Consider the following 14497-nt stretch of genomic DNA (forward strand, 5'->3'; position numbering starts at 1 on the left):
GCAACAGCAGCAGCAGCAGCGGCAGTGGTTTGTGGCAGCGGCAGCAACAGCAACCGTTAGCTAGGTGGGAGTGCGCTTCAGTGCCTGTTGGCATTGGTGGTGCGCATCAGCAGCAGCCACAGCCACAGCCACAGTCAGAGTCAGAGTCGGCACAGTATGAAAAGCGTTGAATGCGAAGGCGAGTGTCAGTGCGAGTAAGGGAAACCACCCTTGTGGCAGCAGCATTTGCCGAAAGAAAGAAAATCCATGCAACAGTTTTTCAAAAGCTAGTAGAACCGAAAGGGTGTTGCAAGCTGTTTGGGCTTTTGGATGGATCATTTTCGTATGTTGCCGCATTTCAATGCCGTGCAAGATCGTTTGGCAAAATATCTGGGCATATAGATCTTCGATGCGATGAATTATCGTCTGTTCCTGTTGATCAGAAATAAGGTGTAGGTATAGATATGCTAGATATCTGCTAGAAAAATCTGGCAGCGAACTCCATCTGCTGAACATTTTATTCGCGGCACACGTTGCGCGACATCAGGATACCTCTCCTTAGCTGATAATTCATGTATGGTTTGCTCGTACTTTTCTACCAACTTTTCCCTTTACTCACATGCAACGTTGCCCAATTTCAATTACGCTTACTAGCCCATAGATTCCTCTCGGCCCCCGGTCTCCGGTGCCCGGCTTTGGTCCCATTTACGAGTAGAACAAAAGATTGCAAGAACCTTGGATATGGGCAACGTGTTGCTAAAACGACAGCTCCATTGGGTGCCGGAGGGAGTGGTCTGGGGTGGTAGGACAGCATAAGCTTATAATTTCTATTACAATGAAGGCACGCGGTTGTGCAGAGACTGCTGATGTGCGACAGAAGCGAGTATGTAGAGCGTTGCGTGGTTTTCTTTGCTTAATTTTTTTTTGCTACCAACTGTTTGCGACTTCATTAGCGACACCTCTGCACCCTCCATCCCGTCCCGGAGCCAAGCTGTTGCCAAGCAATTGCAATGTGTATGGGAGCGTGTGGCTGTGTGCAACACGGAGATTGCCACCGGCAATGGAAGCAGGAGCAGCCGCATCGGGATGCGCATCCCATGAAAGTTTTTTTTTCTTTTGCTCATGTTTCCTCTTATTTTTTGTACGAGCATACCCTTTCGCAGAGGGTATACGGTCTTTTAAGCATTGAAGCATTTCCGATACCATTCGAATTTTATGTGTATTTTAGCAAAAGTTGGTCTAAATCTTAATTCTATAGAAACCATAAAAGCCAAAAAAACATGGGGATTAGTTTGAAAATTCTTTATTGAAGCGAAAGATTGCTTGAAGCAATGAATTTTTTGAGAATTATTCCCCTGTCCCGCTAAGGATACATTCATTCGCTGTGAAAATTTCCCATAAGCGAACGATACCTCGCTGTTCTTTTGTCAACTGAATGAAAAGTTAACATCTGTGGCATCAGTAGCAATGGAACTGTGCTATAAATACAGAATAAATATCATATTCTATTAAATCTAAATATATCTATGATTCTGCAATAGTGTATCGAATGCTACGGTTCCCAAGGCCAGCCTTTATTATTCGTTTGCTTCTTTTGTTGTGTTGGACTTGTTTGAAATAAATACCGCATTTTTGGTTGGTTATTCTCTGGGTTTTTTTTTTGTTTGTTGTAAACTCTGGCCACACGTTGGTCGGAGCGCAGGAGCAGGAGAAGGAGCATCTCCAATGACTGCACATCAAACGTCAGCCCGGAAGGAAGCTGTTGTTACCCATTGCCCATCGTAGAGGACGGGTGGGTGGTTAGGTTGTGTGCAGCATTGTCTAGTGGTTGTGCCCCATCCACACAAACGGAGGCTGTGAATGTTTACACTTTGGATTTGGTTCTGGTCGTCGCATTTCCTCTTCTTTCTCCCAGGTTTTTTTGCCGCACGGCTCGAGGTTTTAAATGTATCTCGGTTAACGGTTGTTATGGCAATCCCTGGTCAGGGGCGGTGGTGGTGCCGCTCAGCACAGCGTGTACTTGCGGGTGTTGCAACGTTGGAAATCCCTCAAGTTGCTCTCCCGTAATCCACAATTTCAATGGCAGTCAAGGGGTATTCGTAGCCGTTTCCTAAACAACATTTTCAGGAATAAAATTATAACATTTCGCAGATATTTGGCTTACACCGAAACCTTCTGAGATGCATTCCTTTACCTTGCTTCTCCTTTCTATCGATAGTTCCCTTTTCATTGTTATATATTCTTTTCCATCTCCACACCTTACAAACTCTTTGCTTTTCTTACCTTCCTCTCGCTATCATACATATATCTACCATATTTCAGGCATTTCCCATAAAAAGTTCTTAATTTCTTTTATCTTTTTTCTTTCTCCCTCACTTCTTCTGTGCTTCTGTCTCTCTGTACTTTCCTATTACTTTTCCCCCTAGTTTTTAATTCTCTCCGTATTTAAGGTGAAGATCGCTCCTTATCTCTTTCCTTCTCTTGTTGTATAATCATTTGGCTCTCGTTCCCTCTCTCTCTTTATACATCTCTTTTGAATAGTTTTGCGTTCGCTGACATCGTTGCCAACTCCTTCTTCTACTCGCACAACATGCAACACACCGCAACGTCTCCACACATGCCACACAATTTGTGCCACTTTTGTGTGCGCATCCATTTCCGCTTGGGCGGTGAGACATGCCACCCACCAGCGCTGTCTCCCTGCACCACATCCCACATCCCACATCCCAGGACCCATCAACCACTCGCTTCCCATATTATCCTTGCTTTTATTATTATTTTTTTCCACATTTCACTCGAGCGTTGATTGAAATGTTCAACGAACGATAGAGAGAGATATATGTAGATATAGAAGAGAAAAGAGAAAGAGACAGAAAGAGAGAGAGAGAGAGAGAGAGAGAGAAAAAGAGATAGGCAGACAGACAGTGAAACATCAGTCGCTGGTGGGTGGAAAGGAGAGGAATCCACTCCGATGGGTGGTTATCTGGGTGGGTCGGGGCTTATTTGTTTGTTTGCATGTAAATTGCAATGTGCCGTCGCTGTATCCCACCCCCCATTCCCTATATTTTGCACTCTTCACTTCAATTTTTTGTATACCCTTAAAAAGGGTTGTATAATCATGGTCATATGTCTGTAGCTCAAGGAATGGAGTCCCCAATAGGTTTTCTATTAGGGATTTCCCTCAGAAATACCCAGAATCGATGCGATATGTCCCTTGGAATGTCCGTATAATATATTATTTTTTTCACCCGGCACCCATTGTACCGAGTAAATTGATAAATATATAACATTGGTGAATATATATGTATTTAACAGCTCGAAAGAAGCGTTTTTGACTTATTTTGACATCTTGATGTCGCGGCACTTGTGGCTTTCTTTTTATGGATGTATGTATGTGGGTATCATTGGACCAGTATAAGCTATAGCTAAAGATTATCGGCCGAAATGCGCAAAATTGCGAGAGAATCTAACTTGTTTCTACACTTTCTTTTCAAAATATCCGCTCTCGGAGATAATTTATGGGTATACATTGTCCATTGTTGATTTTGCTGTTAAGATATTCCGTCCAAAGTGTATAAATTATAGTAATACCTTTTTACATAAAAACAGAATTTGAAATACAATTTCTTAACGGACTTAACGGCAATAAAGCAAAGAGGGTATCTGCACTTCGCTGAACCGCTAGCATATTTCGTGGATTTTTAGATTTTAAACTTTGTTTCTTGTCTTTTTGTTAAATGTTTGCCGTTGTTCCCGGCCCGGCCCCTGAAACGTTCCTCCTCCGTTGTGATTGTCATTTGCTTTTAGCAGCACCACCCTCCCATTATGAGTGGTTGTGGTTGAACGTTTCAAGCTCCCTGCTCGTCCAACCGTCCGTCATCCATACATCCATCCATCCATCCATCCATCAAGGACAATCAACGCAGCCGTTTTTTCTGGTCTTGATTTTGGGCTGGCTTTTTTTCACTTCCTCTTTTTTTTTTAATTTCCTAATTTTTCTCTTTTGTACGTAGCTTTGGCTAATGAATTAGTCTTTACATGAATTTGAAACATTTTTATACCCGATACTCAAAATGAGTATTGGGGTATATTAGATTTGTGGTGAAAATGGATGTGTGTAACGTCCAGAAGGAATCGTTTCCGACCCCATAAAGTATATATATTCTTGATCAGCATCAATAGCCGAGTCAATTGAGCCATGTCTGTCTGTCCGTCCGTCCGTCTGTCCGTCTGTCCGTCTGTCCGTCCCCTTCAGCGCCTAATGCTCAAAGACTATAAGAGCTAGAGCAACGATGTTTTGGATCCAGACTTCTGTGATATGTCACTGCTCCAAAAATATTTCAAAACTTTGCCCCGCCCACTTCCGCCCCCACAAAGGGCGAAAATCTGTGGCATCCACAATTTCGACGATACGAGAAAACTAAAATCGCAGAATCGTAGAAGATGACTATATCTTCTAGAGTGCAAAATCTGAACCAGATCGTATAATTATTACAGCCAGAATCACGAAAACAATTTCACTCTTTCTCGCTCTGTCTCACTCTAACACACAGGTTTCATGGTCGGTTTTGCCAATTGCAAAATATGAGTTCAAGGATCTCAGAACCTATAAGAGCCAGAGCAACCAAATTTGGTATCCACACTCCTGTGATATCGGACCTTGACCGTTTCATGTCCAAATTTCGCCACACCCCCTTCCGCCCCCGCAAAGGACGAAAATCTGAGGCAACCACAAATCTCAGAGACTATTAAGGCTAGAGTAACCAAATTTGGTGCACACACTCCTTTAAGATGTCACTATAAAACGTATATCTCAGAATTTCGCCCCACCCCCTTCCGCACCACAAAGGACGAAAATCTGTTGCATCCACAATATTGCAGATTCGAGAAAACTAAAAACGCAGAATCATAGATAGCGACCATATCTATTAGATTGCTGAATCTGGATCAGATCAGATCATTTTTATAGCGAAAGGAAACAAATCAATTTGCACTGGCTACGCAGCGCCCGACGTCACGCTCAGACTGATTTTCTGTCTCTCTCGCACGCACTCTTTGTCGTGTCGATTAATATAAGCGGCGTCTGCCGGAGGAGAGCCATACTGACTTAGTATCGGGTATAACTGTAGAGTTGCGGTGTCCGCAGCAACTCACAACGTTCCCCCTCGTTCTATATGGTTTTTGGGATTAATTAAATAAGGATTGTTGATAGTTTTGCTTAGGTTTGGGAAAACCCAGGGAAAAGCGAGGATCGGGGTCACCAAAGGAAGTTCATTAAGTGCCGCCTAGTAGTTCACCCTTGAATATAAATATTGAATATTATTTTGTTGTGTTCCGATGATTTGGTGAACTGATTTTAGAATCATCCAAAAGCAAAAAGCATTTCGACTTCCATTGCATATTACGGACACTTTGTTGGAGCTGTAAACCTAGCCGTGTGCCTTCACAATGGGGACATATTTGAGCAGCTTAAGTGCCGCTGGCGTCGGATTTGCCAAATATCCGTCAGGCATAGAGACGGACACACATACACTCAGATGCAGATGGGGATGAGCTGTGAGCTGCAGAAGGAGCACTCTCAGAACCAGGACCAGGATCCATTTCCATGCACTCACGCAGACTGTAATCGCTTTACGTGCGCTTTGTTGGCAATTGTCAAGTGGATTTGGATGGGCTGGGATATATGCTCGAATGGGGATGGAGACAGGAACATCATTGACGCCACATGTTGCCGGCGACAGATGCGTTGGATTGCAAATTGTCCCAGGTATGGCGGGGCTTGACTGAAGGGGGTTTCTGTTCTGTTCTGTTGTCTGCTTTTATTCAGTTTTTCACTTTATTGAGACAGCTGCTGCTGTGGAGTCGCTGAGGAGAGTCTGTGTGTCTTTCTGTCAGTCAGTCAGTCAATTTGCTGCTTGGATTTGAGATTTGTCTGATTTTGCACTTGAATCGTTGGGATGGTTGGGGAATGGTTGTTCTGAATTCCGTAATAGATTTCTACTACCAAATGCGGCAAGCACCAGGCAAACAATCGAGCAAATAAACAAACACTTGCGACAAAATTCCATGCATGTCAATTACGCAAATGAGAAACTGTGCAAAAGCAATTTCGAACTGAATCCATGTCTGTAATGAAACGATGTCTTGGCCATTTGTTCTGCCAGATTGTTTGTGCTATTTGAATTTTGATTTGGAGGCTTCTATAGATATGGAAGCAAAGCATCCATCCCCCTTGGCCCATACCACGCCCAGAACTTTGGCTCCGACCAATGGCAGCAAGACGCTTAAGCGCCAGTTTCGTGCTTTAGTAGTTCGTTTCCTTTCGTTAGTTTTACTCCACCCCCAATCTCGGATAGGCAAAAAAAAGGTAAAGGAAAGAAAAGAAAAGAAAACAAAAGAAAACAGAAAGGAAAGAAGGTGGTATGTGGGAACTGATTCTAATTATATGTACATTTTTCAGAGCTACCAATACTCTTAGGAAACTACAGCTCCATGAGTGTTTAGAAATATCATCAGAAACCACAGGCATTATTTAACAAAAGATTTGCTTTTCTATAAATAGCTCCGATTTTCTGATATACTGATTTACAACTCCTCTCTGTCTAGGACATCAAAAAGACTAAAAGTTTGTCCGCCTTTGAGTAATTTTGGCAGTCTGGATCATCTATAAGATGACTACAAGAGCTTTAGCAAAATCAGGCTTAACTTTAGATTTTCACCCACTCAAAACGAGCAAACAATTCATTTGAGATGTACATATATAAATACTCATAATATGTTCTATATCTTTTAGAGGGCAAGAAAATTCAGTTTCCCGTGCAATATCCAGACATGAATGTCACGTTTGAATTGCAATTCGAATTGATAGTGTGCCGGGATTACACCGGTGTTGATCGCAATGCAGCCTTGCGATTTCACCTCAGGCTCGTGGCGACATGGTTTGGATAATTATGTGTTCAGGTATGAATAGATAGATATGAATACTAGCCTAGCTGGCTAGTAATATCAAATCGAATATTAAAATCGAGGAATATCGCTTCCAATCATTAACGGGGGACGATTAACCCATTGTACACCAAGGCGGGTACTTTAATATTCCACCGAAAATAATGAAAATTTAATAATTTTAGCACAGTTCAGGTGAAAGCTATCATGTTTTTTTTAAGTTCAGAGGAAAGATGGCATGGATCTACAAGAAGAACTTACAGTCAGTAATATTTTCCATCATATACCTCAAGTTGTTGAACTGTTTAAATAAAGGGGGCTTAAGTGGGCTAAGTTCGTTTTTGTCCTCGGTATATTTTTCCTATATTTCTTAGGGTCAGACCGTATATTTAATGATAAAACGAATACTAATTCGTTATCAGCATCGATCGTTTGCCATCAAAATCTTGAGATTTTATCAAAAATTTGGGAAAAAAGGCATTTTAAAAAGTGGATAACAGCGGTTTTTTCCACTGGTGCTTCAATGGGGCTTATATGAAATAAAAATGGGCACAAATTTTTGAAGCGTACATACTTATTTCTCTTTCAGGTGTCGTTCAGATATAGCAAATGTGCTTCATTATTTTAAAAGCAATGCAATAAAGATGAAAACTTAAATTAAATCAGTCGTGTAGGAAATTGATTTAATTATCGGATAAAATTATGAGTTCAGAACTGGGGATCTTAGTTAGCTGGTAATATGCAACCGAATATCAAAAACGAGAAATATGACGGAACTTGAATACAAATAATTCTTCAGTATATTTACGGTATATTTGTGAGGGTCAGACCGTATATTTGATTAATAAATCCGCGGTCCCATTCCACCCACTATAAGGCCGGCTGTAAATGTTTCAGAAACTGGAAATATTAGCGCGATTTTAGCGAGGTCCAATCGCATAAAAGATACTCGCCTTTGGTCCACAAGTTTGTGTTTCCATGAAGCTGCTAAAACCCGCATGGGTCCATCACGATGGTGAGTGAGGGAGTGAGGAGGCCCGCCATTTAGCCGAGACTGCTGCAGCAAGTCCTTTTCCTTTCCTTTCTTTTGTGTGTTGCAGAAAAGCAAATATTCTCGGTGGATATCCATCAGGACTGTACAAAGTTCGCCACCGGCGGGCAGGGCAACGATTGTGGTCGAGTGGTTATCTGGAATCTAAAGCCGGTGCTCAGTGAGAAGGATGAGTTCGATGAGACAATACCGAAGATGCTATGCCAGATGGACCAGCACCTGGCGTGCGTCAACTGTGTGCGATGGTCACAGAACGGGGTGTACCTGGCCTCTGGCTCCGACGATAAGCTGATCATGATTTGGCGCAAAATCACTGGATCCAGCGGTGTGTTCGGCACCGGGGGCATGCAGAAGAACCACGAGTCGTGGAAGTGCTTCCACACGCTGCGCGGCCATGCTGGCGACGTCCTGGACCTGGCCTGGTCCCCCAATGACATCTATTTGGCCAGTTGTAGCATCGACAACACTGTCATCATCTGGGATGCCCAGGCCTTTCCCTCGATGGTGACCACGCTGAAGGGCCACACGGGTCTGGTAAAGGGGGTGTCTTGGGATCCAGTTGGAAGGTTTCTTGCCTCACAGTCCGACGATCACAGCATCAAAATGTGGAATACCATGGACTGGACGCTCTCGGAGACCATCACTGAGCCGTTCGAGGAGTGCGGCGGCACGACGCATATTCTGCGCCTCTCCTGGTCGCCGGATGGCCAATATCTGGTCTCGGCCCATGCCATGAACGGTGGCGTACCCACCGCACAGATCATAGAGCGCGAGGGCTGGCGGTGTGACAAGGATTTTGTGGGGCATCGCAAGGCCGTTACCTGTGTACGCTTCCACAACTCTGTGCTGATCCGGCCGATGTCCGATGGCCTCAAGCAGCGGCAGTACTGCTGCCTGGCCGTCGGCTCCAGGGATCGTTCCCTCTCCGTCTGGATGACTGCTCTGCAGCGGCCGCTGGTTCTCATCCACGAACTGTTCGAGGACAGCATCCTAGACCTATCCTGGGGACCCGACCAGTGCCTGCTGATGGCCTGCAGCGGCGACGGTACGGTGGCTTGCCTGCAGTTCACCGACGAAGAGCTTGGCCAAAGGCTCTCAGCGGAGAAGATGGACGCGCTGTTCATGAAGCGGTATGGCGAAATGTATGGCGCCGGTCTAGGCTTCGGCAACAAGACGATTGTGGAGATATCCGATCAGAGTTGTAAATACCAGTCAGAGTCGTCGGCCATGCAAACGGCGCCGCTGAACTTCCCCCTGCCCAATGCCGCCCTGGAGCGACGAACGGCCTCCACCGCTCAGCGACCCATCAGCAAGCAGACCGAGACACGGACAAAGGATGGCAAGCGAAGGATTACGCCCATGTTCATACCGCTAAACGAGGAAGAACGGGCACCAGCAATCGCCTCCAGCAGTGGAGCGCCCACAGCAGCTGCAGCAGCAACAGCAGCGGCAGCGATAGAGGGACCGCATGCCACTACGCCCACGGAGTGCGCCGTCACGCCACGAATGCCCGAAGCGCTTGTGTCGGCGGGACGCAAGACGACGCCGTCGCATCGCCGCCAATCGATGCCCTTCGATCCCAGTCAGCAGGCGGAGTTTCCACGCTCGCCCAAGACCCCGGACGAGCATCAAGGGACAACGATGGGTCCGAAACTCAATATCACTGCCACGGCCAAGAGTGAGTTCGTGAAGACTGCCCTCGATTATAGGCTGCTCGTGCAGAATGGGCACCTGAAGACGAGTCACGGGATGCTGGCCAAGGTGACGGCCAGCATCGACGGGGAGTTCCTCTGGGAGTTCTATGTGGGCTCGCCGGTGGTGAATGTGAATCTCTGCGCCAAGTATTGCATGCTCTGCTCCCTGGACGGCAGCATGCGTCTGATATCGATGGAAACGGGTTGCCACGTCTTCCCAGCCATTGCCCTCTCCAGCTCGGCTGTACATTGCGCCTTTGTGAGTATTATAGAGTGACGATCACGCTCCATCCGTAGCGAACGCGGGCTTAAGCTAAACCTTTACGATCCCGACAGAGTCCCGACAACAGTCTGGTGGGAGTGCTCACCGAATGCGGCCTGTTGCGCATCTGGAATATTGCGGGGGCGACCATTAGCTTGGCCGCCGGCTGCAAGGAGCTGCTCATCAAGCACGGAGCGGTCGTCCAGTTCTCGGTGACGGACCAGGGAATGCCACTGATTGGCTTCCCCAACGGCAACTCGTACTCGTACTCGACCAGCCTCGAGTCGTGGCTGGTGCTGGCCACCAAGGATGCGATCATGTACCATGGCATCAGGGGCACTCTGCCCCGCGATGAGGATCTAGTGGCGCGGAAATTTCCGCTGCTCAGCATGCAGGCCAGTAGCCAGAACTACTTTGTGCTTGGCAGCGGCATGGAACTGTAAGGCATTCTCCAATCAGCCTCCGCCATCCATCACACTCCATTGGTAAATGTCTCCCTTCCTCTTTCAGGAGAAAACTGGAGAGCTGGCAGCAGACGGCGAAAATCCTGTTCATCGACAATCAGATCAAATTGTGCGAGGCCCTGCAATCGACGGATGAGCTGAAGCACTGGCACACGATGCAGGCCCTCCAGTTGTCCGCCTATGGATCGGAGAAGCGTCTGCGCACGTTCCTCGATGAGCTGCTCTCGAATTCGGACACGGGCATAGCAACGGTAGGGAGTTCACCTCGACATTCCCCTACCCACAATCTTCTTACCTTCCGTCTCGCTCTAGTTCGCGTCGAAGCATGAGCTGGCTCAGTGCGTGCTGGACACGTTGAAGTCGCACGGACAGTGGAGGCGCTTGCATACCGAGTACACGGAGCTCTTGAAGTTCAGTCGGAATCAGCGCATTGAGGATATCTTTGCCACGCCCGCACCGCCACAGCCGCGATCGGCATCACCTAGCCCGCCACATCCGCCGCAAACGGTGTCCCCCAGTCCGCCCCGAGTGCCCCAGACGGTGTCACCCAGTCCGCCACGAGTGCCCCAGACGGTGTCCCCCAGTCCGCCACGACTGCCCCAAACGGTGTCACCCAGTCCCCCACGTCTGCCACAAACGGTGCCACCCGGTACCCTACAATCGGGAACTGTTTCACTAGGCCAAGTCACAACCAGCCCGCCACAGCTGCAGAATGTATCGCCCAGTCCGTCACAGGGGCAGAGTGTATCACCAAGTCCTGGAACAGTGTCCCCCGGCACCGCACACTCCGGAACAGAGTCATCCGGCACGCCGCCTGGTCAGGTGCTGGCGCAGACTCTGACAACCAGTCCGCCGCAGACGCACTTTGTGTCATCCAGTCCGTCACAGTCTGGAACCGTGTCGCCGGGCACCCCACAATCGGGAACAGATTCCCCACAGTCCCCCAGTCCGATATTTCCCTAAAAAGCTGAGCTGCCACAGCAGGAGCTCGCACCAGCTGCTACTTCCATCAACAGAAAGATAGATTAGGATCAGGAGAGCAGGAGAGCAGGAGACTTCATGTTTAAATTATGTAAGATTATGTGAGTGATTTTTAAGCGTATTCCCCATTGTACAGTCGTCCAGCCTAGATAGATAGCATAAGATGGAAAGTATTAGTCATGTATGTGTGTTTTTAACAAAATTAATTTTTTAAATTTGCCAACCAATAAAACAAAAATCTCCTCAGAGAAACGAAACATCTTGATAGATTTGTACTCTAGTATATATTATTTGTTTGCTAAAATGAATTAATCAATCAATTACGTTTCGCGTAACAGTTTACATAATAAGTTGAAACAATTGTTGGCCATTTGTGTGCGACCCCATCAAATGCCAATATCTATATATAAATATATATATGTATATATCCTCCAATTGCCAAAAGATTTCATGATATATGCGCTCTATAAATTGTGTATGATAAACATACGAATAAGAACAAGGACAAAACAGAAAGGGAGGCTCAAGCGGCGTCCCAGAAGAGATGGAAATACTCCCCCTGCAGATCGTATCTATCTATCTATCGTTTACTTATACATATATGTATATGTATATATTTATGTATATGCCATGTGTACTATATTCATAAATTTGGATTGGTTTCTAAGATTTAACTACAATTTGTTTGATTGCTTTTGTCTTTTTCAAAAATACGAACAAGTTAAGGCAGCTGCTATTTGTATATTGGCGTGATATGATCCTGATCCTGAATCTGAATCTGAAGCCTACCGCTCTAGTTCTCAAAGCAGACAGACATATGGCGGACGTGTGGCTATTAATGAATTGAATGATTGATAATTGGATATAAGATCCATCATATAGAAAGTGCAGCAAGTGCTTCCCCAGAGAGCGATCTGAAATCAGTACAACAAATTCTACGGCTAATCCTCTCTCTCTCTCTCTCTTTCTCTCTGCAAGGGCTGTAAAAGCCACATCATCATCTCACTATAATGAGAATTAGAACTAGAATTATCCCATGCATCACTCTTTCCAGAGCTTCATTGATTGTCCATCATCCGACGACAGCCGCTGTTACCGCGACCACCGTGGCCTCTGGCTATTGCGCATTGTAGTGCGGTCCTGGCGTCGGCACCGACTTCAATGGCGAATCAAAGTCGGCTGGCGGTGCCTCCACCACCGGTGTCTCTGGCGTGCCCGCAATTCGATCCGTCAGCGTTTCGTACAGCTTGTGCACATGCTCATTGTGGGCCGTCGTCGGCTGCATGGCCTTCATCAGTGTGCCCAAACGGCAGGAGGGCAATTTGTTGTGGACATACCACAGCAGCTTCAGCATGTGGCGCGAGGTGACATTCTCGCGCGTGAGACCCGCAAAGATGAACTCATCGAAGAGGGTGGTGCAAAAGTCCTCGGTGGAGAACTCATCGCTCATCGGAATGAGCAGAGCGATCTACAAAAACGAGTGAACGATGATCGATTAGCATTCTTCCAATGTAATGTTGGATGAGTGCCATTATGCTCACCAGGGAGTGAAGGAAGGGATCCTCGTAGGCGCGATGATCCTTGCAGGCGGAGAGTATGGCCAGGACGCGCAGCACACCCACACGATCCTTGAGGCGGGCCGTGTGCAGGGTATAGTACATGGCCAGAATGCTGGATACTGCGCTCTCCTGAATGTACGCCTCTACGGCATCCGGCGCCGGCCCCGAATGCTCAATGATTGTCAATGCCGACTCGCGCTCATCCGGAGGCAGTTTCCCGTGCAGGCTGCGGCACTGATCGTCCACCATGAGCGACATGAGGGCGGGCAGAAACTTGGTGACCACCTGGCAGTCCAGCTTCGGCTCCTTAAAGTCCTGCGAGTCGATCATCACCCAGGCACTGAGGCCCAGGGCCAGCATCCGCAGTAAGAGTATCAGAATTTGATTGTCCCGTGGCATGCCTTCGTTGTTGATCAGATGGTGCAAGATCTTGATGGCCGAGGTGGCCAGAAAGTTGATGGCATAGGGATCGCAGAGGGTCATCGATAGGTCGCCCAGCACCTGCTCCTGGCCGCGCTTAATGTTGTCGAGGAATCCCTGCAGCTCGCGCGATCTCTTGATGTCCACATTCTTCTCACGGATGCAGGCGTCCAGGCACCACGTGAACTTGTGACATGGATCAATCGAGATGATCTCCTGCACCTCCAGGTCGTGCAGGGCCATCAGCAGTTCGGCGCGCAGCGTGCAATAGTGAACATTGCGGGTGCGCAGGAAGAGCGTGCGAAGGAACTGCAGCACCATGTCGTACAGCTTCACGCTTGTTCCGATCATGTTGGCCAGCTTCTGCACCACCTCGCCCTGCCTGCGCACCTTGGGCGTAGGATGGAAAAACAAGTTATTGAGGTTCGTGTGGTCGAACAGGATGTGCTCCTTCTCCCTGATGTACTGCGAGAGCAGGGGCGAGACCTCGTCGCCAAACAGCGACTGATTGTCCCGCCAGATCTGGCGCTTCACCTCCGTGTCCGTGTCGGCGTACAGCTCCCGATCGCGCACCAGAATCTTGAGGTACTTGTCATCGATGTGCTGGGTGTTCCTTAAGATGGCCATTACTACCGGACGCAGCGACTTGACCCGCACGACGGGAAAGCTCTTGACCAGTAGTTCCTTCAGCTTCTTGTCCCGCTCCCGGGGCTCCTTCTGGCCCAGCTCGTTGATGTGGGCAATCAGCTTGTCGCGCAGCTCCTCCATCAGGGACGTGTGGAAATCCAGACGCCGCACTCCATGGAGGTCGAGCAGCGGCAGCATGGGGCGTAACGACGGCAACAGCACCCCATTCTCCAGCTGCAATAAAGCGAGACAGGTGCATCAGCGATTTTTCGCGCTCATTTTGCAACGTAAACAAACCTGAAAACTCTCAATTGCCTTCAGCGGGTCCGTGCAGGAGGTGAGGGCCTCGCGCAAATACGCCTGGCCCGGTATATTAACGTCCTCGAGTCCCGTGCCATTATTTTTAGCGGGAGTGCTCATTCTAATAAATTAAACACCTTTCTATGCGGCAAATTTAATATTCAGTTTTTTTTTTTAGAACAAACAATTGTAGAGCAGCATTGGGGTGTGCTATC

The 14497-nt window shown here is 47.4% G+C and overlaps 2 protein-coding genes across 2 annotated transcripts; one reads left to right on the forward strand and one right to left on the reverse strand.

The window, feature by feature from the left end:
• Window positions 1–7794: 7794 nt before the first annotated feature.
• On the forward strand, window positions 7795–11618 carry LOC6597486 (protein HIRA homolog). The gene is made up of 5 exons (XM_002022686.2): window positions 7795–7939; window positions 8025–9928; window positions 10006–10370; window positions 10442–10646; window positions 10708–11618. Exons 1-5 carry the CDS (start codon window positions 7903–7905, stop codon window positions 11356–11358), a joined length of 3162 nt encoding a protein of 1053 aa, XP_002022722.1. The 5' UTR covers window positions 7795–7902; the 3' UTR covers window positions 11359–11618.
• A 36-nt stretch (window positions 11619–11654) lies between these two features.
• LOC6597487 (negative elongation factor B) lies at window positions 11655–14446 on the reverse strand. The gene is made up of 3 exons (XM_002022687.2): window positions 14280–14446; window positions 12918–14216; window positions 11655–12844 (listed from the first exon to the last, which is right to left on the reverse strand). The coding sequence occupies exons 1-3, from the start codon at window positions 14400–14402 to the stop codon at window positions 12494–12496; spliced, it is 1773 nt and encodes a 590-aa protein (XP_002022723.1). The 5' UTR covers window positions 14403–14446; the 3' UTR covers window positions 11655–12493.
• Between the last annotated feature and the right edge of the window lie 51 nt (window positions 14447–14497).

The sequence above is a fragment of the Drosophila persimilis genome, unplaced genomic scaffold, assembly GCF_003286085.1.
Source record: "Drosophila persimilis strain 14011-0111.01,24,50 unplaced genomic scaffold, DperRS2 tig00000804-arrow-arrow-pilon, whole genome shotgun sequence".
Lineage (NCBI taxonomy): Eukaryota > Metazoa > Arthropoda > Insecta > Diptera > Drosophilidae > Drosophila > Drosophila persimilis.

Coding starts and splice junctions, on each gene's coding strand:
- LOC6597486 (XM_002022686.2), top strand. CDS start 7,903: ATGAAGCTGCTAAAACCCGCATGGGTCCATCACGATG. Junction 9,929..10,005: donor CGGCTGTACATTGCGCCTTT/GTGAGTATTATA, acceptor CGATCCCGACAG/AGTCCCGACAACAGTCTGGT. Junction 10,647..10,707: donor CGGACACGGGCATAGCAACG/GTAGGGAGTTCA, acceptor GTCTCGCTCTAG/TTCGCGTCGAAGCATGAGCT.
- LOC6597487 (XM_002022687.2), bottom strand. CDS start 14,402: ATGAGCACTCCCGCTAAAAATAATGGCACGGGACTCGAGGACGTTAAT. Junction 14,217..14,279: donor AGGCAATTGAGAGTTTTCAG/GTTTGTTTACGT, acceptor GCTTTATTGCAG/CTGGAGAATGGGGTGCTGTT. Junction 12,845..12,917: donor ATCCCTTCCTTCACTCCCTG/GTGAGCATAATG, acceptor TCGTTTTTGTAG/ATCGCTCTGCTCATTCCGAT.